The sequence below is a fragment of the Cardiocondyla obscurior genome, linkage group LG01 (assembly GCF_019399895.1).
Source record: "Cardiocondyla obscurior isolate alpha-2009 linkage group LG01, Cobs3.1, whole genome shotgun sequence".
Taxonomy (NCBI): domain Eukaryota; kingdom Metazoa; phylum Arthropoda; class Insecta; order Hymenoptera; family Formicidae; genus Cardiocondyla; species Cardiocondyla obscurior.
Window position 1 is genome coordinate 2,233,607 of NC_091864.1, and position 20,686 is coordinate 2,254,292.

The 20,686-nt window shown below is 37.0% G+C and overlaps 2 protein-coding genes across 19 annotated transcripts in view; one reads left to right on the forward strand and one right to left on the reverse strand.

Annotated features, from left to right (window-relative positions):
- Window positions 1-4,382, forward strand: part of Wb (wing blister) — a 102,574-nt gene extending 98,192 nt beyond the window's left edge. For 2 of the 3 annotated variants that reach the window (XM_070658752.1, XM_070658663.1), the window contains 9 exons: window positions 86-373; window positions 464-629; window positions 718-1,137; window positions 1,252-1,434; window positions 1,529-1,860; window positions 1,938-2,244; window positions 2,378-2,816; window positions 2,938-3,306; window positions 3,399-4,365. In XM_070658752.1, coding sequence (XP_070514853.1) covers window positions 86-373; window positions 464-629; window positions 718-1,137; window positions 1,252-1,434; window positions 1,529-1,860; window positions 1,938-2,244; window positions 2,378-2,816; window positions 2,938-3,306; window positions 3,399-3,541 — 2,647 coding nt within the window. In that variant the 3' untranslated portion in view covers window positions 3,542-4,365. Of the gene's footprint in view, window positions 1-85; window positions 374-463; window positions 630-717; window positions 1,138-1,251; window positions 1,435-1,528; window positions 1,861-1,937; window positions 2,245-2,377; window positions 2,817-2,937; window positions 3,307-3,398 lie in introns of all 3 variants that reach the window. The other variant, XM_070658580.1, reaches the window with a different exon arrangement.
- A 1,942-nt stretch (window positions 4,383-6,324) lies between these two features.
- Patronin (calmodulin-regulated spectrin-associated protein patronin) overlaps window positions 6,325-20,686 on the reverse strand; it is a 45,422-nt gene continuing 31,060 nt past the window's right edge. For 7 of the 16 annotated variants that reach the window (XM_070659043.1, XM_070658876.1, XM_070659654.1 and 4 more), the window contains 17 exons: window positions 20,125-20,136; window positions 19,041-19,220; window positions 17,541-17,674; window positions 17,284-17,437; window positions 17,015-17,213; window positions 16,517-16,752; window positions 15,453-15,627; window positions 13,319-13,593; window positions 12,926-13,222; window positions 12,563-12,799; window positions 12,314-12,491; window positions 11,566-11,688; window positions 10,888-10,983; window positions 10,218-10,316; window positions 8,735-8,929; window positions 8,342-8,624; window positions 6,325-8,221 (listed from right to left, as the gene is read on the reverse strand). In XM_070659043.1, the coding sequence (XP_070515144.1) occupies window positions 8,077-8,221; window positions 8,342-8,624; window positions 8,735-8,929; window positions 10,218-10,316; window positions 10,888-10,983; window positions 11,566-11,688; window positions 12,314-12,491; window positions 12,563-12,799; window positions 12,926-13,222; window positions 13,319-13,593; window positions 15,453-15,627; window positions 16,517-16,752; window positions 17,015-17,213; window positions 17,284-17,437; window positions 17,541-17,674; window positions 19,041-19,220; window positions 20,125-20,136 (3,018 nt within the window). In that variant the 3' untranslated portion in view covers window positions 6,325-8,076. The remainder of the gene's footprint in view (window positions 8,222-8,341; window positions 8,625-8,734; window positions 8,930-10,217; window positions 10,317-10,887; window positions 10,984-11,565; window positions 11,689-12,313; window positions 12,492-12,562; window positions 12,800-12,925; window positions 13,223-13,318; window positions 13,594-15,452; window positions 15,628-16,516; window positions 16,753-17,014; window positions 17,214-17,283; window positions 17,438-17,540; window positions 17,675-19,040; window positions 19,221-20,124; window positions 20,137-20,686) is intronic. The other 9 variants (XM_070658956.1, XM_070659394.1, XM_070659267.1 and 6 more) reach the window with 7 other exon arrangements.

Genomic DNA, 20,686 nt, shown 5'->3' on the forward strand with positions numbered 1-20,686 from the left:
ATTGTTGTCACTTTTCCGTAATTAAAATTATTATTAATTGAGAGAAAGAAACTAATCTTGAATAATTGATATTTCTTGATTTTAGAATGCGACACACGGGCAAGCTAAACGTGCACAAACAGTATTCGACGTCTGGAAAATATCTTCCTGTAATTAACACGACTAATCCTGAATATGGTCGATTTGACGTTCTATCTACAGACCGAGTGTGGATAGGAGGAATTCCTAAATCGCAGAGACGACCAACTGAACTAATTGCCGGTAATGGTCTTCCGGGTTGTGTTCACCAAGTGATTCTTGACGGAAGATATATCGGTCTCTGGAATTTTATCACGACAGCACCAGACATGGCTTGTAAAGCTTGTGTTGAAGGGTAAGTCGCAGTAAAAAATTTTAAATTATAATCTTATAAAATTTATACATATACTGAATAAAATAATAACGCGATGAAATAATGTTACAGTGTGGAAGATGCCAGAGATGACGTAGCTTATAATTTTAATGGAGAGGGCTATGCCGTGAGAAACAGAGTCTCATCTGGTCCATACAATAAGTACATATTTGGAGTATCAATTAGTTTTCGAACATTTGACGAGAATGCCCTGCTATTTCTGGCCATTAATAAAGAAGTACGAATTCATTTATAAAAATACATCACTTGCTTAGTTAAAATTATACAAGTTAATTTTATTTTTATTGTATGTTTTATTATGACAGAATCAGTACATCATGATTTTCCTGCGGGAAGGCAGAGTAATTTTTCATGTCAACTATGGCGGGAATATTAATTTTAAGATGTCTTCGATGTACAAATATAACACAGGCAACTGGACAAAAGTAGACGCCTCTCGTCAGTACCAAGTACGCAAGAATATTGAGAAATGCAGGCTTAGTATCGACGGTGATAATGACAAACGACTCTACGTTCCCACACCACAGCCTAAAAAGGAAGATATTCCAGATTTGGCACAAGCCAAGTATTATATCGGTGGATTACCGCCGAGTTTCCGAGCCGAAAAACTGTTATTACCTTCGCAGGTGTCGTTCCTTGGCTGCATGTCCAATATCATAGTGCAGGAGGGTTACGACCCAATGGCTGAACAATATTACGGAGTGGAACCTAGTTGCGGCAATAAGGTAAATCTCAGCTTACGATATATTTAAAATAATAAATTTACCATAAAAAATTTTTTTTTTATGTAATTGTTATATTTTTTATGTTCTTATGTACAAATTTATCTATTATTGCAGCCATTGAAGGTAGTTGGATTTTATGGAGACGGATATCTCGAGCATTCCTCATTTACTCTGCGAAAAATACAATCTGTTTTAAGCTTCTCCTTCAGAACCACGCAAGATGCAGCTATGCTTCTTCTCTCTACATTTGAGGGTCATGAAGACAGAATAAACGACAATTTCAAGAAAACAGCAAACGTAAAACTATTACTATTACTATTTAATATTGTTTTACTTCTATTGTTGTTCAAACCGAATATAAAAAATTAATTTATTAAATTTATTTTTTCAGAAAAGCAGTTATTATTCTGTATGCGTTTTTAATGGACAAGTGCAAGTACGCTTAAACGCTGGTCACGGTGAGCTAGTTCTTCAATCGAATAACACTTTCAATGACGGAAGATATCATTCAGTTACCGTCATTAAAAAAAGAAAAGAAGTAGAGTTGAGAATCGATGATGCGTATCAAACGTCAGGAAAATTACGTAGTGGTATTGCGATCAAGGCTCCGGATTCGGGAGGACTTTTCTTTGGTGGGTTACCGGCTCTCATTAATAATACTAAAATGGTTGCAATTAACACGCCACTGTACGGTGCTATCCAGGATGTGATTTTCAATGATATGTAAGTCAGAAAGAAATATGAAAAATAAAATATAGTTTATTTTTTGCACGACATAATTTTTTTTTTTTTCTTTTTAGAAATCTTCGATTCGACGATGCAGTTAATTTTGATCATGCTTTAATCGGTCGTCCCGGGCCAAATATGAAGAAAGACACACCAAATTACACACCATCGGCGTCATTGTCTCGAGGGATGTCCACTCAGCCCGAAGGATGTCAGAAAGTGCCTTACTACTCGTTGGAAATGGGTGCTTTAAAATTCGGCGATAAGCCACACAGTCATACACAGCTCTACCTCAATTTTAAAAAATTCTGGGACAAGAAATATACAATAGAATTCGATTTTAGAACGTACTATCCCAATGGACTGCTGTTTATAACTCCGGTAAGAAAGCCAACGATATAATCATTATTTTTAATCTTTTAAATTAATTAGAAGGATATGTGCGCGCACTACGCGCGCGCGTTATCACATTCGAACATTAGTTAATTATATATGTCTTGATGCATATTTACAGGGTCTCCGATTGAAGCACTATTTGATGGTGCTTATTCGAGATGGGCAGCTTCTTCTGGTCGTGAGAAGCAAACAGAAGAAGGAAATATTATTTAAGACACCGTTTAACGATGGCAATTGGCATCACGTAGTTATCACTCACGAGGAAAGGAAGCTTACTTTATTAGTGGATAGTCAAACACCGCGTTTTCTTAAAATACCGAAAAAGATAGGCCTGGCGTCTATGATGTATATCGGTGGTTTGCCTGAAAGCGGAACACCTATCCCGGAACAAGTGGTCGTTAGATTGGAAACATTGAAAGGATGTATCAAAAGTTTGAAAATTAATGGAACCGTGTACGACATGGTGGGGTCCACCAGTAGAGCTTTCAACGTTGGCCAATGTTTCCCGAGCGTCGAGAGCGGAGCGTATTTCCAGGGCGAAGCTTATGCTGTTTATCGTAAGTCACAGAATCATTATTAACAAAATATTTAAAAAATAAAAGCAGGATAAAACTGAGTAGATATTTTTTTTTTTTATTTAGTTTAAAAAATTTTTAAGAGTATTTTATATTCTTTTAGGAAATAATTTCGAAGTGGACGGCGTGCTCGAACTGCAATTAGAGTTTAGAACGTCGGAAGTATCGGGCGTATTATTGTCAATCACTGCACCTAGTGGTTCACCTTCTCTATCACTAGAACTCAACAGTGGTAAAGTGATTATGTCAGGCGATCTAGGCGACAACAATCCATTATATGTAGAGCAGGGATTCGCCAGTCACTACGCAATCTGCGACAATCAATGGCACAGAATCCAGGCGGTATATAATGACGAGGAACTGGCGCTTAAAGTGGACGAGTTGGATCAAAAATACGGCTTGCCTTCAAACGTCAATTATCATTTGAATAGCTCTATTTTCTCCGGCCCGTTGTATATAGGTGGTATACCAGGTAAATACTCATTATTTAATTTTAGTAAATTACAATTGCACATATAAATTTATATGACAAATAAAATTAATATATGGTTTTTTTATTTCTAGCAACCGCTCAGAAAGGCTCGCTATTAACACGAGATCACTTCAACGGGTGTATCAGGAATGTCATGATAAGAGGGGAAAGGCGAGACTGGACGGACATGGCCGAATTGCACAACATTCACCTGAGTTCTTGCCCGGTTCAATGATAGCGAGATGTAAAGAGAAATGACAATTACCTCTGCGTTCAGCGCTTTTAGTTCCAAAGATTGCTCGAGGAGCCACGTTGGGTTCAACAATCGCACCGGGATTAATGTGCCATATATTCGCAGGCGTCGAGTTATTTAAGACTTAATAAAGCCAAAAGATGCTAAACCGTAGACCGTTTCATTAATCTAATTGTCGTAACGGTGAACATAGGAAAAAACGAAAAGGAGAGAAAAGAGACCATACGCACCGGTTTCGTCGCGGTAGCCGATGGCACGAACAATTTTGTCGTACGCAAGTACCGGTAATGTGTTCAGACGGTGACATTTTATGCGTAAATAGCAAGACCACTGCCATATAGTTTAATTATATGATGTAAGTCACAAACAATTTGTACATCAGTATTTAAAAGCCATTATTTATTATCATTAATGTAGATCCGATCTCGAGAATTCGTGATCGTTGCGTCGACGAGTTAGCAAACAGAGAATAATGCAATTATGTTTTATACTTTTATAGTTAGACTTCTATTGAAGCCCAACAAGTGTATATACATTGTAGATTTTTTATTCGAAAAATTTTTTTTAAAGAAACATGCAAGTGCCCTGTAAAAAAAGAAGTGTCCTTTAATCACACACACAGAGAGATAATGTTCGAAGAATATTTATATCTATATATCTCTCGCATACATGACACACGCACACGACTTCTGTTGAACTGTAATATATTACATATACACAAGGAAAAATAACAAATGACAAATTCGCTGCTGTGTATAAAATATATAACAAGAGAAAAAGCGTATAAGTCAGTGTCATTTAACTTATTCTCTTTAACATTTTTCTTGAGGTCCCTACAAAGTGCTTTAGAAACTTTAAACGTAATTTTTATAAAATTTTACAATGCAATCATTTACTTTTCAGCAAAACGTAGAACAAGTTGTCGAACATGAAACATTAAAGAATTCTGGTGCATTTTAGGCATCGAAGACAAAGGTAAGAAAATTTAATTATTATTTAGGAACATAATTTCCATTTTAAAACATTTTATATTACAAATTGAAGTTCTTGTCTAAAGAAACGTTTTAATCTCCCAAAGAATACGCGATTAAGGTGTGATTTTGACGAAGGTTCACCTTTGCATATACCCATTCGCGGAAGAATAAGTCTATTACAAATGGGTTATTAAATTTTATTAATGACATTCGCTGCGAAGATACTAACTATAACCCAAATCTTACATGACGTACTGAATAAATATACATATCGTCGAGTAAGTAGGCATACATTTCTCGTTTTACGAGTATATAAAAACATAATATTTACAGAGACACGGATAGAAGTTTTAAAACTGATATATATTCACTTTGACGTCGAATATTTTGCGACAATAAAAATCGATAATTATTACGTAACAATAATCGTTTATTATTAGTAAGCGCGATTCAATTGTGGTGTACAAATTTACGTCGTACCGCAGCGTTCAGTTGTGTATATATGTATACGCATTCCTGTTCCTCTTTTTTCGTCTCGGTCCATTCTGTTTTGTCCGCGCCTAATGTCGTATTCAAGTCTTTTTTTTTTATCAGCTCACTAATAATATCTAGTTTTCAAAAATATAAATATCAAGCATAAGCGACCAATATCGAGAGACCTCTCTTAATGTCATAACTTTGTATCAATCCCATTTCCACAAGCCATTATTCTCGCTGGCTCTTAAGATTAATGACTATGTATATATTTATATATATATTAATTGCAACCATATATCTTTTTCCTCACTCTGTTCTTAAATATCGTCACCATGGACCACATTTTGCATCCCAAAGATCTCATAACTTTTCTCTCTCTCTCTCTCTCTCTTTATGGCGCGTAACCTCACATTTGATATTGTCAGGTCGGACTGCTTCTAAGTTTTCTATCTTATCACTCTCTTTCTCTTTCGCATTATCATCTCTCGGATAAATTTACAACAGACAGGGATATAGAACAGCAAACTTTTCTCTCTCTCTCTCTCTCTCTCTCGATTACTACATTTCGACGGAGTTTAATCTCATAAATCACTTTTATTACACATGGTCGAACGGTGAAACGCATGACGATGCGGCCAAACTGACCGTGACGTCTTACGCGAATTGAAGATACATAGATTAGTTCCCCGCAGTTTCAATTACTGGAGAACTGGATTTCGATATGTCGCGTTGTATTTATAATTTTAATTATATCGTTAATAATCCTGTGTACGTTTGTATTACGCCGTATCGCGGAATATAGAGGGTCTACCTATACTCGAAACGAGTCTGTACCGAGTCGAAGACTTATCGTATAAAATAATCGGAGAATGATCTACGAGGCGGCATCCGCGACATCGCCATCGCGGACGAAGCCCGGGACCAAAGAGAAAATAATCGTACAAACGATAGACCCCCGATATTGTCGTATAAAACATCTATTTGAAGTCTACCTATCTCTAGCTCTTCTCTTCTCTCTATAGTAAACAATAAAAGAAACGTATCCGACCGAAAAGGCCCGTTCAGCGAGATAGGAAGCCAATGTCAGTCCTAAGCGAAGAACGAACGTTGAATTTATGGCACAATAAATTATAACAGTTTCTCCGATAAATTACAGCGTCCATGTGCATGCCTGGACCGCTACTTTCTCCGTTCGCCCGGACTGACTGAAGTTTCGCTGAGAAACGGCGGGATGTATAGCATTGTCGGTAAATCCTACAAGGAAAACGTAATGCACGGTAGCGAGATACGGTTCAAGAAAAATCAGGCTGTCAATTCGTTAAAATGTCTTTACGCACTTAGTCCAATTACATTATTCATAACATAAGGTTTCATACTATTTTTTTTCTTTTTTGTTTTTTTTAAACTCTCTCGTTTGAAGGAAAGTGAAATACGGTTCCGAAAAATTTAAGAATGTAAGATCTTAGAACGAGGTTTTCCGCTCAGATTAAAGCGCGGTTGTATAGACAAGTTCATCGGTTTAGACGACATCCATTATCAACTTTCCTCTTGCAAAACGATAAAGATTGAAGCGTGTTCGGAAGGAAAAAAAAAGCACCGCGTACATTCCATTTCCGACGGTCTTTTTACTTCGTTTTCGAGGCAACGCAAACATGCACTTGCTGTGCATACTTATAATTATCTAATCATCCATCGACTTAAACACATTGCTCGCATTAAAACAGTCGCTTCAGTATATTAACATGCGTTTTCTATGATAAAAACTTGAAATGTCACAGTTCAAATCGCCACGAGAAAAAAAATCAAACTCAACACATACATTATATGCCCGGATTTATCATATAAGGCTGGTTTTACACCTCAACTAATTATGCAACAAATTGATTTATTTACAGAGCTATCATCGTTCGCAACTGTCGCCGTTTCGTTGGCAAAAGGTTTTAATTACCCCTCGTGAAAAAAAGGGGATGCAAAGAGAACACTGCAAGAATTACGCTACGCATAACAGCTGCAGAAAATATATGCAGTATGAGAAATCATTAATCAATCAATCTCGTCCGTTTAAACCATATCGAGCACTATGTCGTATTTCAATCGTTAAAATATGACATATAAGTATATAAAAATAAAAAAAATTAAAATTAAAAAGGAAATCGATATATAAAGAGACAAAAGATTGAGGTTTCTTTTTTATTTCTGAATAGCATCAATTCAAAATTTTTTTTTCTTTTAATGTGGAAGAAAAAAGATAAAGTCTGAATCAGTACAGCCAATTTAGAAATAAAACAAATCTCTTTTGCGAGATTACATTCCATGCTATTATACAGAAAATAAATATAAATTCAAAGCTAATTAGCGCACGGGACACATCTATTAGATGATTAATGATCTCTCATAATTTTCGCGCTCATCATACATTAATATATTCTTTAAAAAGTTTCAAACGCACTAGATGATAATCATTGAATAATTTAGAACCCTCTAGCCTAGCGAAGGATGGAAAAAGACCTGTACGAAACACAAATTACGCGCACACAAAAATACGAGCTGCACGATTACCGTCGTCCTTCCTTATTCTCCCTTTCTTTTACAAAACAAACACAAGAAAAAAATAATCTTTCGCGCATACATCCATAAGTCGTTCATGCAGCGTAACGCAGCGGTTTACACAATTACAAGGCGATTACATGACGAGAGTTAGTCCGCAAAATTAAAGAAAGTGTATCTTAGGGACAACAAATCATTCTTATAAGTAGATATTGGTAATCATATGACACAGTGATTGATGCTGACGGATAACGAAAAACGGACGCAAAAAATACAAGAAAAAGTAAAAGAAATCACATTCTCTCTGGTAATTATATTCTCTCGCGATCTTTTCAACCCCATTGGAAGCGGCGCATGATTATTTCTTTACGAAGTCAGCACCGATCAATTGTCCTTATAAAATTGACTAAGAACGCAACGTATTCGCATTAATTTAATATGGGCCTGTATTAAAATAGTAACTATGAACAACAGAGGGCACAATAGCGTAATGTTAAGTGTGTGACCACTTGTGTAAAACTATATGACAAGCGGTATGTCCTTTTTGTTCGGTAAGTTCACTTTTTTACCTTGCCAAAGGCTGTTATGTATCGTAAAGGCATCTATGGTCACCGTCAGATGCTTCGTGTGAACTTGCGAAAAGCATTTTCCACTAGAATTGTATCTAAAATTAAAAAAAAAGGCAGCAATCAGTAACTCGAAAAATTATAAAGATGCAAAATTGATCAAAGTTTTAAACAAGAGATAAAAAAATAATGAAACTCAAAATGTAAAGTTTCCTTACTTAAAAAATTTGTCGAACATGTTATCGATGACTTGTTTGGGCCCAGTACCGTACAGCTTAGCTACTTCCTCTCTCTCGGGACAATACGAATAGAGAGCGCGGAATTGGCAGCCGGCGTCCCGAAATAAGATGAGAAAGTGTTTGCTCTCGGACCGCCCGATCTCCTCCAAGACTCTTGATTTGGCTTCTCTGTTCACCGTGCCGGGGAAGACGCAGTACTCCACGGCGTTCAGCATTATGTTACGATTCGACTTAGCTATCGGCATTTTATACAGTCTTGGGCCTGTTACAGCGGAGATAATTAATTAATCTTCTATCTTTTTTTTCACGCAAATAGTAAAGTGACTTTTAATTATATTTTCTTACAAAACAATGTATTCTGATGCTTCTTACCGTTGTAGTCCATCATAGAACTGGGCGTGCTGCTGATATCACTGCTACCGTCGTCGTAGATCCTCTTTTTCGATGTCATCAAGGCGGGTGGTAACGAACCGGGACCCGAAGGTGACGTTAGATGCCTCATGCTGCCTATGCCCGGACTGGCGGCGCGTCTCGGAGGTGTCGATCTGCCCAGGCCGCTGTCGGAATCTATATGTTGACACACCATATCATTTTGATCACTACTTGTTGCACCTGCGAACGCACACTCCGCGTATAAAGATAGAAATCTCAACGGAGAGGCGAACGTCTGTTATAATTATCGTTAAAGAACGACTATATTGTATCTTTCTCCTTGTGTCACCCAAGCAATAACGAATCAGAATATAGAGATTAAAGTCTTTCGACTTCGATATTAATAATGGTTAGCCACCCCGCGAAATATGTATTAATCACTTGTTACAGGCGTGCGAGACATCTTCCTTGTCTTAAAGTAGTTCAACTTTATAACTTGCGTTATATTATAAAAAAAATAAATATACTTTTGGAATATTTGCAGCTTGTGATCCGATAAAAGAATTCTAAGCGCGTTTCTATCAGCTTATTAAACTGCTGACTGCGCTAGCACGATTCTAACGTATGATTTACTAGCGTACTATTTATTGAAAACTATGAATATATTGATCGATTACTGATTAAATAATGAAACATAGCAAGTTCATCCAGCATCGGGCATGTGAATTTCGATCATATAAATCGCACATCGCGTTCACTAAGGAAATTTGCTATACCTCGTCGCCACGATACCTGGAAATAAGAACAGTGAGAGGATACAGAGCGGGGTGTCCGAAGTGAGGTGATGGGATAAACCAGGACACCTAAGCACGAGTCGAAGGATTTATTATAAATAAATATACCACAGCCACCAACAGAATAAATCTGGAAAAAGACACCGATCGACAAGATATACTTTGTACCCACACCCAGTGCTGTACAACAACAAGCTTAAATAAGCCTTCAATCCAGCCTTCTCTATGCAGCAATAGCAGCAACAGCAACGGCGAAAATGTGTCTTCCTACAAGAATGAAAGCGCAAAGTTCCGCCTCAATGGAACTGCCGATGAAACAGAAGAAGCGAGAAAATGAAAAATCGCTCAGAAAGCACAAGAGAACCAAGATAAGATTCCATTTATTCGTCGTCAAACCACGTTGGTGGAACTTTGCACAAAACATAAAACAAAAGTAAAAAAAAATGCATATGACTGTTGTGCGAATGTATGAGTCGTTAAATACCACTGTCACCTTTGTGTGCTTTTCAGCCTGCCACCATGCCACTACATACATGTAGGTGCGTGTGAGTGCGTGTGTATATGTGCTACTCTGTCTACAAAAATCTGGGGACAGATGTGACAATATATATACATGGGACACATTGAGATTGTAGCACGATATAGAAGGGAGATCGAACGTATTTCCAAGTCACTGTGGTGCTTCTTACCGCACAAATTCATCAGGGAATTAGACTTTCTCCCCTTAAAGTTTTGGTAAGTCTGGTATTTAGGCCTGCCTCTAACTTGTTGCTGAGACTCCTGCACATCTGCAATAACGCAATGTTTGCCTTGTTACACTCAAAACGCCATGTATCAAAAAGATTAAATAAGTTGCGGAAGAGATGTCTCAGTCGTGCACATCTCACTGAGGGAGCGAGCGGGCGCGGGCGGGCGGGAAAGGCTTTAGAAGGTTTAAAAAAAAGAGGAGGGAATTAAAACTACGAGCCATATCCGAAGGGATGAAAATGTACATCAAGAACTGAAGTGGCCGGTGCAGTTTTTGGTGCAGAACAACGTTGCGTTCCAACTGAAAAATATTCACTACAAGGCGCTACTAAAAGTTAAAGACAAAAATTAAAATAAATTTTTTTTTTAAATACGGGGAACAATCATACCCGCTAAGTGTGATCTTGCTCAGTCGCTCGTAGGGGGATAATCAAAAGCTAATTAAATATTTAAACATTTATCGTAAGTTCTTGATAGATCATAGCTGCCCATACCAGTGTGTGATACATCCTGCAACGAGTCTACTATCGTCAAGCCAAACGTTTAAGAAACGAACAATCGTACACAACCTGCGACATTCCCGCGATAAACTATAAGCAACATCGAACCCACCTCTGGAAGTCTTGTAGGAGCCACGTCGGCCAAGCTGATTCACACTGCGGCAAGGCGAGGAACCTCTGCCGTCGTCAGGCGAATCTACGGAAGATACTAAAAAAAAACGAGGTATGTCTATTACAATTTGTTACAATTCACTGCAGGTTTTATACTACTTATATAATATGTATAAAAACATCTTAAGTGACTTTTTAGCCGTTTACTATGCACTATACATCAAATTACAGATACCGAAAAAAAAAAAAAAAAAAAGATATACAACATGCCAAATTGGATAAACGGAAAGAAGTGCAATAAAATAAATAACTTGTAAAAAAAAATAATGATTATTACACAAATATATCGTTTTATAAATTGCAAATTTACTTAGGATTAGTTTGCCTTCTGCAAACAAGTTTTATGTCTTTAAAAAATTGAACACCATTTTCATTGTTAAATTAAAATTTCATTTTTCAATTATATCTTTATATACTTGATATAATAATATTATTTAAATACCTTGTTTCAAGTTTATATTAATTTACAATCTAGTTTTTCTTTTGCTGCATATAATAAATTAATTAAATCGTTAACTTTATTGCGCAGATACTTTCATATTCAAAATTAAGAAAAGAAAAAAAACTTGAAAATGTGTTCTGTATAAGCGCTGTGAGAGAGTGTGTGTGTGGTGCATACCCCTGAGACTGCCACCCCGATAAAGAGGGCCGGAGCAACGTCGGTCATCGAGATGGGCAGTAGTGAGACTATCCTGCGAGCCTCGGTAGTAATCTCGCCTCATCGTCGGAGAGGTCAGCGACGCTACAGTAAGTGTGTTAGTGCAAAACAATCGGCTCAGTATTTTCTGTACTATTCTAGTTTGGCGTCAATATCGCGATTGCAAACTCGATTATCGAGCTTGGAGAGCGATCTATGATAACCGTGGACGCGGCAATAAACCAGTATAGACAAGAAAATCTTAGAGCTCGTGAGCATGTGGTCAGGGTGTAAAATTCATAATAAAAATTAAAAAAAAAACATTATAATTATAATAAAAAGAAAAACAATACAACAAGAGTGATATGGCTAAGATTACAAAAGAGAAAACGGCTCTGATCATAAAAATCTTTGCCATGCAATAAATAAATGCAAATTACGACATCGAGAAAACTGTTACTATTAGAGTATTATAACAGGGAAATGCATTTACGACAAAACTTGTATAAAGATCTATCTTCTTGGTGATTAATTATAAGATATACATTAATTATATTAAGAAAATATCTTATGAAAGAATACTCATATCTTATTTTTATTTTCTATTTTCTTCTTCTCAAATTCTATCAATTCATTAAATTCTATTTCTTTCAATTTCTAATATATTTAATCCCCAAGAAGTGCTGTGACAAATTAACTTTTTATAAATACGTTTTAACAGAAATCTTACCTGTACTTAAATTAGAAGAAGAACCTTTCTTCCCGCGACTGGGTGTAAGAGCCCCGGAATCCAATACCGCACCAGCATCTCCGTGAATCGTTTTCGGTCGCGGTCGAGCAGTTGCAGTCTTGTTACGTAATTTTGCTGGATTTATTGCATTCAGAAGCTCCTTATCAATTACTTTACCCTAAACACGAAACAATATTTTAGCTTATCTATTTTTATTAGACAATATTTAACAATAAAAATATCACCCACTTCTCTTTCTGCTTCTTCTATCGCTTTCTTCACTTTATGGTGCTCTAAGATAGCAGCTCGTCGTTGTCTTTCTTCTTCTTTTTTGCGAGCTCTCTCCTCCGCCTTTAATTTATCTTGTTCTCTACGCGCTTGCGCTTCGACTTCCTTTCTTTCTTTCATTTCTTCCTGCCTCTGTCTTCTTTGCAATGACATTAGCATTATCCTCTCCTTTTTCTTTTCCATTTCGTCCATAGAATTCTATAAAAAAAATTTAATTAGATTATCCGATACATAAACGTTTTATGATTAAAACTAAAGCGTATAATTAGATACAGTGCTCCTGTTTCAAATATTTCAATGATTAACATTATTATAAGACATTACCGGATCAGGGTTCGTGAGTTGGTTCCCAATCACCAAACCAACTCCGGAAGCATGTCGGCTGTCTGTACTGTTGTCTCGTTGTTTTTCTCTCTGCCGTTCTCTTTCTATTTCCCGTTTAAGCTCTCTATCCCTCATTTCTTGCCTTTGGTGTTCCCTTTCGTCGGCTTGTCGCAATCTTTCCCGCTCTAATTCTCGTTGAGCTTCCATTTGCTTCTGTCTTTCTATCGCGCTAGAAGGAGGAGATTCCGGGCGCACTGTAAAGTCTTCGTGCTCGATGTAGGACGATACGCTTCGTTCCTAAAAAAAAATAAAAAAAGATCAAGTGTCTCACTTTAAAAAAATTAATAAAAAATTAAAAGTGAAATTTGTTTATAACGAAACGCCTTCTCATACCTTTTTAGGAGATGTTCTTTTCACTCTGAGGGTCGGCTTCGGTTTCTTAGGAGCATCATTGTCGAAAGAGATGTAGAATCCTTTCTCATTCGAGTCCGTGGGATCGAGAGGTATGACATCCGGAGTACCCGAACGCGACGTTTCTCTCAGCGATGGGTGAGGTTGGAAGGAATTCTGCGATATCGTAGGTCTAGTTGGCGACGGTATTCTGTATGTGCGGCTACCCGATGTAATGTTTAAGCCGCGAATACCCTGCGCGATATCGTCATCGTTACCTTAAAGAAAAAAATAAAAAAGGCAGTTAAAAAAATGCTGATCCTATATATAAAACAAATTGATGTTAAGAATAAAATCGCTTTTATCGTTGCTCCTTATCTAGACGTCTCAAGTTCGCCGAGAGCGTCAAAAAAACGTGAACGGATTCAACTCGGCGTTGAGTTCGGCGCTTAGAGAACTCCGCGGGAGAAGAACAGCGATTAATTAACAATCGAACCTGTTGAATGTCTCACTTTCTTCATAGTTGTCTCTTTTCCTTGAAAGGCCGAAAGGAAGGAAGGATGGAAAACTTAACCTAACCGGAAAATATAAATCTAAGTTAACTAACAACGCGCAGGTCGACCGTAGATCACTCATTTGTAATTATCATAAAGAAATTATTATAATTAACTACTATACCTTAATGTAATGATTTGCAATTAATATTCAAAATATTAATTTTTTTATAACGCGTTGAATTGTGTAGAGGTGAGGAAGAGAGAGAGAGACGTACAGGTAGCCGAGGGGAAAGGGGGAGCGGCGTACGTGCCGCGCGCAAGCTACGTTCCCCCACTACCCCCACTCTCGCTCTGTCCTTCTCCAGCGGTCGAGCGAGACGTACGTACGCAGCACGTGCTCCGTACGTTTTAAAGGTCTTACGCATAATCGACGGCCCAGGGGCACGTAATCTGGCGTGGATTACCTTCCCGGATTAATCGTGCGTACCGGCGACTATGTCTTTTTGATACCAAGTAAGTTAAAGCCTCGTGTACGTGCACATTAAATTCGCGTATTTGCCGTGAACGAAGTGTCGACGAGTAGAGTTAAACTCAAGAGTTCCGATCGACCTGTCCGCAATAGATTCGGGAGATATTCGTTCGTGGTATAGGAACGCGAGGCCTGAAAATCTTTTAAAGTATTTTTATGACTACGCAGTGATCTAGAGTAGAGATCAATCGGTCACTCGCGCGGTTATCACGTAAAATCTAGATATGTGCCGGCCGGTCGGCTGCCGTGAATCAACTGTATATTAATATACAATATTAGCTGATGCAAACTGATCTTCGCGATCGATAACGTGTACGTGTCGGGTATTTGTAACGCAGCACGTTTAATTTTCGTCACTTTTGCTAATCAAATATAACTTTTTTGTTTCAGATGGACAATCCAGAGGAAGACTATCGTCAAAGGAGCGCCAGCCTGACATTCCCGTTGGAAAAAAGTAAAAGAAAAAGTGTCGCACGCCGAAACTATACAAATACGAACCGCAGCCGGTTCGTCGGTCGCTTCGGGAGTTACGCTAAGTAATCGGACGCTATTCTTTTATGTAAAATCTTTTTAACGGGAGTGTCGTGGACTTACGTGCGAAAGTGTTCAATAAAAAAATTAATTTTTGTCTCAGTAATTGATCGGGCGCGTTCGCGAGTTTCTAGTGCGCGGGAGGATGGCTCGACACGTCCCATCTGAGTGGAGGAGCAGGCCCGGGACGGGCATCCTGCATCGGCGGAGCAACTCTTAGGTGAGCATAAATTTCTTTTACAAAATCTTTATTAAATATCAACTGTTACTTTTTTTTTTAATTAATTTGATTAACTATTATTCATGTCTACAATAATATATTTCTTTTTATGTTACAGCCACCGGCAGAACTCAACACCTCCGCTGCCATGCAGATTGGTAAGTCGCATGGTTTTCTTTTCATAACTTGTAATTTTCTCTTAAACCGTTAACACGTCGTCGACTATAAATTATTCAATTATAATGACGAGCACGAATTAGGACCTTCCAAAAATTAGCGCGCGCGAAGCGTGCACATGGTTTCTTCTAGTAAAACATAAATAAGACTTGTCACACAAAAATTTCATGAGGCATAGCTTACCGATAAAAGATATATTTTGAGGCTTCATGTCATCGGCAGGCGGGGCTGGTACCGGAGTATGCAAAGTTGTAACTTGCCTCTTCTCCGTTGGGCTCTCACATGAGATTGGGATATGATGTACAGTTGATCTCTTAGGTTCGGGGCTTTCACTAATTAACTGACTTATTCGATGAACCTAGGATAACAAAATATAATCAAATTAGAAAGCGAGATAAATACAAATTTAATTTAATTAAATTCAATTTAACTTAATGCAAAATCTTAAAAACGTCTTCTCACGTATATATAAAATTATAGAACTTAAATTCACATTTATTATTATTAAATTCACATTTAAAATCTAAAACAATATGTATAAAACACTATCGCGACACCATAATCGTAACGTTACTTTCTTTTAATAATTTAATAACTGTTTTCTTCTGCAAATCAAAGTCGAGACACAAACGCGTAAAAGTAAGGTAAACCGAAGCGAACCTTAATGAAGTAATCGCGCGGTGATGTTGCGAGGTCCGAGTCGAAGTAATACATATTCAAATTTATAAATCACTTTGAGAAGACCAGAGATGTAAATCTGAGCCGGACGCGACCGTCTAGGTGCTAAGACTGCCAGTGTAGGTAGTGTCTGCCGTGTTGGGTGTCAAGAACAAGCGTCTATAAACGTGCATTACATCACCAACTGGATTTCATGCACATACATAACGCGCTTGGGCCGATCCTTCGTACTGAAGTGACCAAATCGAGCTGATGATCGGCGCACGCATCGCGAACGCTTAGCTATAACTTTTCACTCACACAATATAACCGCTGCCTGTGGGTGCAGCATTCAGTCTCGCTCGGCTTTCTGTCTTTCGTAATAAATTGACGCAGTCACATGCATGCGTGCATTGTATGCAGAAAAGCTATTTAGTATAAATATAAATAGAATTGTGACGAGAGAGCGAGTGTGATAAGGCACTGAAATATATAATTCTTCCGACTTTAATCATTTTCATTAATTAAGTGCATAGAAAAATGTGGGAAAAGTAGGCGCGATTATAAAATTATCGGACGGTAAAACTTACAGCGTTACGATGTTGCGGACTAGCAGATGTGGCTTGAGTTTGGTTGAAAAGCGACGAAGATGTTGGATAGACGCTGGTAGGACCGGGGTGACTCATTTGATTATTACACAGACTATGATCCCCGTTGAGGTACCTTGGTTCCTGAGTGTCGTGCAAAACGAATCCCTTTTGCGTCGGGTGGGGCGCAGCCCAGGTTCTCGTAGGATCCGCATACATGCGCAAGTCCTGCTGATAAGCTGAGGAAAAACAGAAATGTTCTACTAAAGCGTATTAAAATTAAAAAAAAAAAAAAATAATAATAATAACAGGCGATTAACTCTCAATTTCTAAAAGCAAGCTTTTCGCGAGTAGTCAGTCAAGAAAAATTGCTTTAAGATTCGTGCAGCTTCCAAACAATTGTTCGTTTTTTAGTTAGTAATAAGTTTTCGACAGAGTTTGTTTGTTACCACGAGTCAATCGATTTTATCTTTGTTCGGAAATTAGTTTGATATTAAGTACCGGTAGGTTGAGGACTATATCGCGAATCCATAGACTGCTGGTAGCCTACTGCGGCCATTTCATTAGCTAGACTTTGTGCGGGCGCCGGCTGACCCCACATTCTCCTTTGCATTTGCGGCTGATCGTGCAAATAGAATTGCGATTGTTGTGGATCTTGCAACCTGGACGCTAACGTATTCATCGGTGGCATTCCGTAAGACTGTAAGGTAAAGATTTGATAAAAAGCAACCGTCACGGCATGACGCAGGATTTATTTTCGGCATACGTACTTGCATGTGCTGCTGACTAAGACTCTGCAGCTGCTGAAGTTGATGTTGCATTTGCTTCTGGTGCTGCGACATCAAGTGCTGCTGCTGAATTTGATTCTGCTGATTTGCCAAACGCTGTATATCCGCTTGAATTTCGCTTAGACTGTTGTTCATTCTACGACAAAGAACAACACATCGCATTACGCATTAGTTTTCGTAATTTTAATTGCAATTTTACGTAATAATTTTATGAAATAAATACGAAAAGAAGTACTGACTGCGTTATGGATTGACGGTACTGTTCGGGATCCATATTTTCGATGTCCGGAGTACGCCTGGTCTCAATAAACGGTGCATTACCGTCGTGCTCCAACCATTTGTGCTCGACGTCCCGTACATCCTCGCTAATTTCCTGCATTCGTTATCAGAAAAATAGAATATTTCAGAAGGTTATTATAAAGTATTATAAATACGTACTTGTGTGTAATATTGTAGTATAGAGAAAACGCTTCTGTTTAACATTTCTGTTTTTTTTTTTAATGTCGAACTTTCTAATCATATTCATTATGAAAAAATTCTAAGCCTCGGGTTATTCTATAATTATACTGTTTAAGTGTATACTGATTACATTACGAACGGTATACTTTGCACGGAAATTAAAACAATAAACTAATACAAAATTAAAATAAGTAAAACTGACGACGCATAACAAATCTATAGACCTGTGTATCCCTCGAGTTTGCCTTGATGTGATACAATAACGATATCTCGTTATTTTAAGACCCTATATAGATATTTACCCGAAGTAAGCACGAATAAAACATGATGGTAGATTTAATTTGTTAATTATTACGTTCGTAATAATTGCCAATCCGCAGACAGATTTCTCGATCCAGTTATGGCCCGGAAACTTGGTGACACTGTTATATATGCAACATTTATCCATCTGTTTGATCAATATCTTATGTAACTATGAATAATATCAAGACTTCTCGAATTTCTCCAAGTTCTCGGCGCTTTAATCTGAAGCACACGCTATTACAGGTGTTAAATTCCGACAACTTGCCTCAACATCCGTAAAGAGTAAGGCAATTAACAGTGAGAACTTAAATTTTCGTACTTTATCTATTAAACGTTAGAATTAGTCATTGAGAAGGCAAAGTATATACATTAAAGAAGTGAAATTTATTCCGTTAGTGGAAAAGTTAAAACATTAAAATTAAATATTGAATTGTGTCTCAGTACCGTCACCAAATATAAAAATGCATAATAAGATAGAAAAACCAGATAAAAATACAGCGTTATTTTTCAGAGAGTGTTTAGTATTGCATGCGTGCTAGGAGCACTGTATGAACGAACGCTCAAGTGGACCATTATAAAATTTAATGGATCTATCTGTCTTGAGGCAAGGTTTCGTTTTCCTCTAAATCGTAAAAAAAAAAAAGGCATTAAGAAGCAAAAGAATATATTATCGAAAATATAATTTCTACTGAAAGGGTGGATATACAAAGCAATTGTACATTGCCCGTTTAACTTCATAATTTCTAAACATCAATAGGGAAGATAATCACATCTGAATCTTTTTACTACTACGTACAATTGGGATTTATTAAAAAAAAAAAAGAATAACAATTTGTTTTTTAATTAAAAAATGTAACTGACGTTCAAAAGCCATTCACATAAGCGCGTAATAAATCTTCTAGAAAATAAAATTAGAAAACGTAATTTATCACGGGGTTTCTCGTCTACGTGGAACACTTGGCTAAATTATATCGTACCTTGAGCGAGAAGGGTCTCTGTGGTTTTTCTTGAAGGGGTTGTTGGGGTACAGAGGATGCCTCAGAAACACTCGTCGGGGTTGCCCCGGAAGACCCGGAGGTTACAGGGCTGGGGGGACCGATTGTCTCGGCCGGACTGTCCCCCCCGGACGTTGACGAAGAAGGAGATTTAACCTTACCCTGCAACCAGCCCAACCAGCGTGCCTTGTTAAGTACTCAGAGTCCGCCACCAAATCACCACCAAACACCACGGTGCCGAGTGTCTCCCCGCGGCCAAAGGTCACGTTACACTCAAGCGCGTTAAATGCCAAAGCCCATCCAAAGTGGCTCGCAAATCATACTTAATTGAACAATAATTGGCTTAAACTACGAGCACGCAAATTTATCCTATTTTATATATAATAAAAAAAATTAAAAAAAAAGGTAAATGTGCGTGCGGGGATATATATATCCATTATATGTATAATTAAAATTAATTGTACTTATCTCTTCTTTATATGTATATTGCACAATTTCACGTGTGATATATTATTATAACAACGTTGCTATAAAAGGGTTACAACAAAATATTAATTATTAGGGTATAATTATAATTATACCCTATTAGTACTCTGACTAGGAAGTATATCACATTTAAAACGTTTCGACTTGAAAGCTCTTTTTTTTAAATACATTAAACTTTTTTTTGGACGGAATTATGTCCATAAAACAACATGCAATGGTTTAAACAAGACGATTTTAACTTTCTCGAACACTGTTTCAAATTCAATGCATTCACAACTCTATCAATACTTTACAACTAAAACAAACGTTAAAAGAAAAATAAAAAATAAATTGTAGAAATGTCCTGCAATTTAGTTAAGTAATACTTAAAAAATTAATCCATGCACAACTGAAATAACTAAATAATATTAATCACTCGATTTTAAAGATATTAATATCGTTTTCAATTAAAAATAACACGTGCCAAATAAAATTTGTGTTTGTCAAACTAACAATTCCTGCTTAAACTAAAACGTGATTTAAAATAGAGGTGTTCAATCCTGTTGTAATGCAAAAATTTAGTGCGTTAGCATGCGCTTACCATCAAGTATAGCTGAAATATCAGAAAGAGAATTGTGTTAAGATAACATGGCAACCGAGATTATTTAAGGCGCAAACAAAGAGGAGATAAGATCCTACTATGTACAACCAAAGCGATTAAAACGATGATCTACATAAGTATATATAAAAAATTAATAGATATGAATTACAAATGAAATACGACTGTTGCCTGAAATTAAGCAATTATATACATATTTTACATCCACGTATTTTACGAGTAATACTACAAATTCAATTAATAGTCTTATATATGTACATACGTACAAGCAATATCAAACATCCGCGGTATAATTACAATCAAACATATATTACATTAAATTAATAAAAGCGGAAGAAAAAGAAACTTTGTACTTTTTGAGATATATTAATTTTTAGTCTAAATTTAAAAATACCGTCACACAACATGGCAGACTTTAATATTTTATCCCGATAAAATATTACTTTTAATTTGCATTGATTTATATTACCCGCATTATTTTGTAGTTTTTCTTTGATCAAAAAAACAAACCATTAAAATTTGAACTATGACAGTGATATACGTG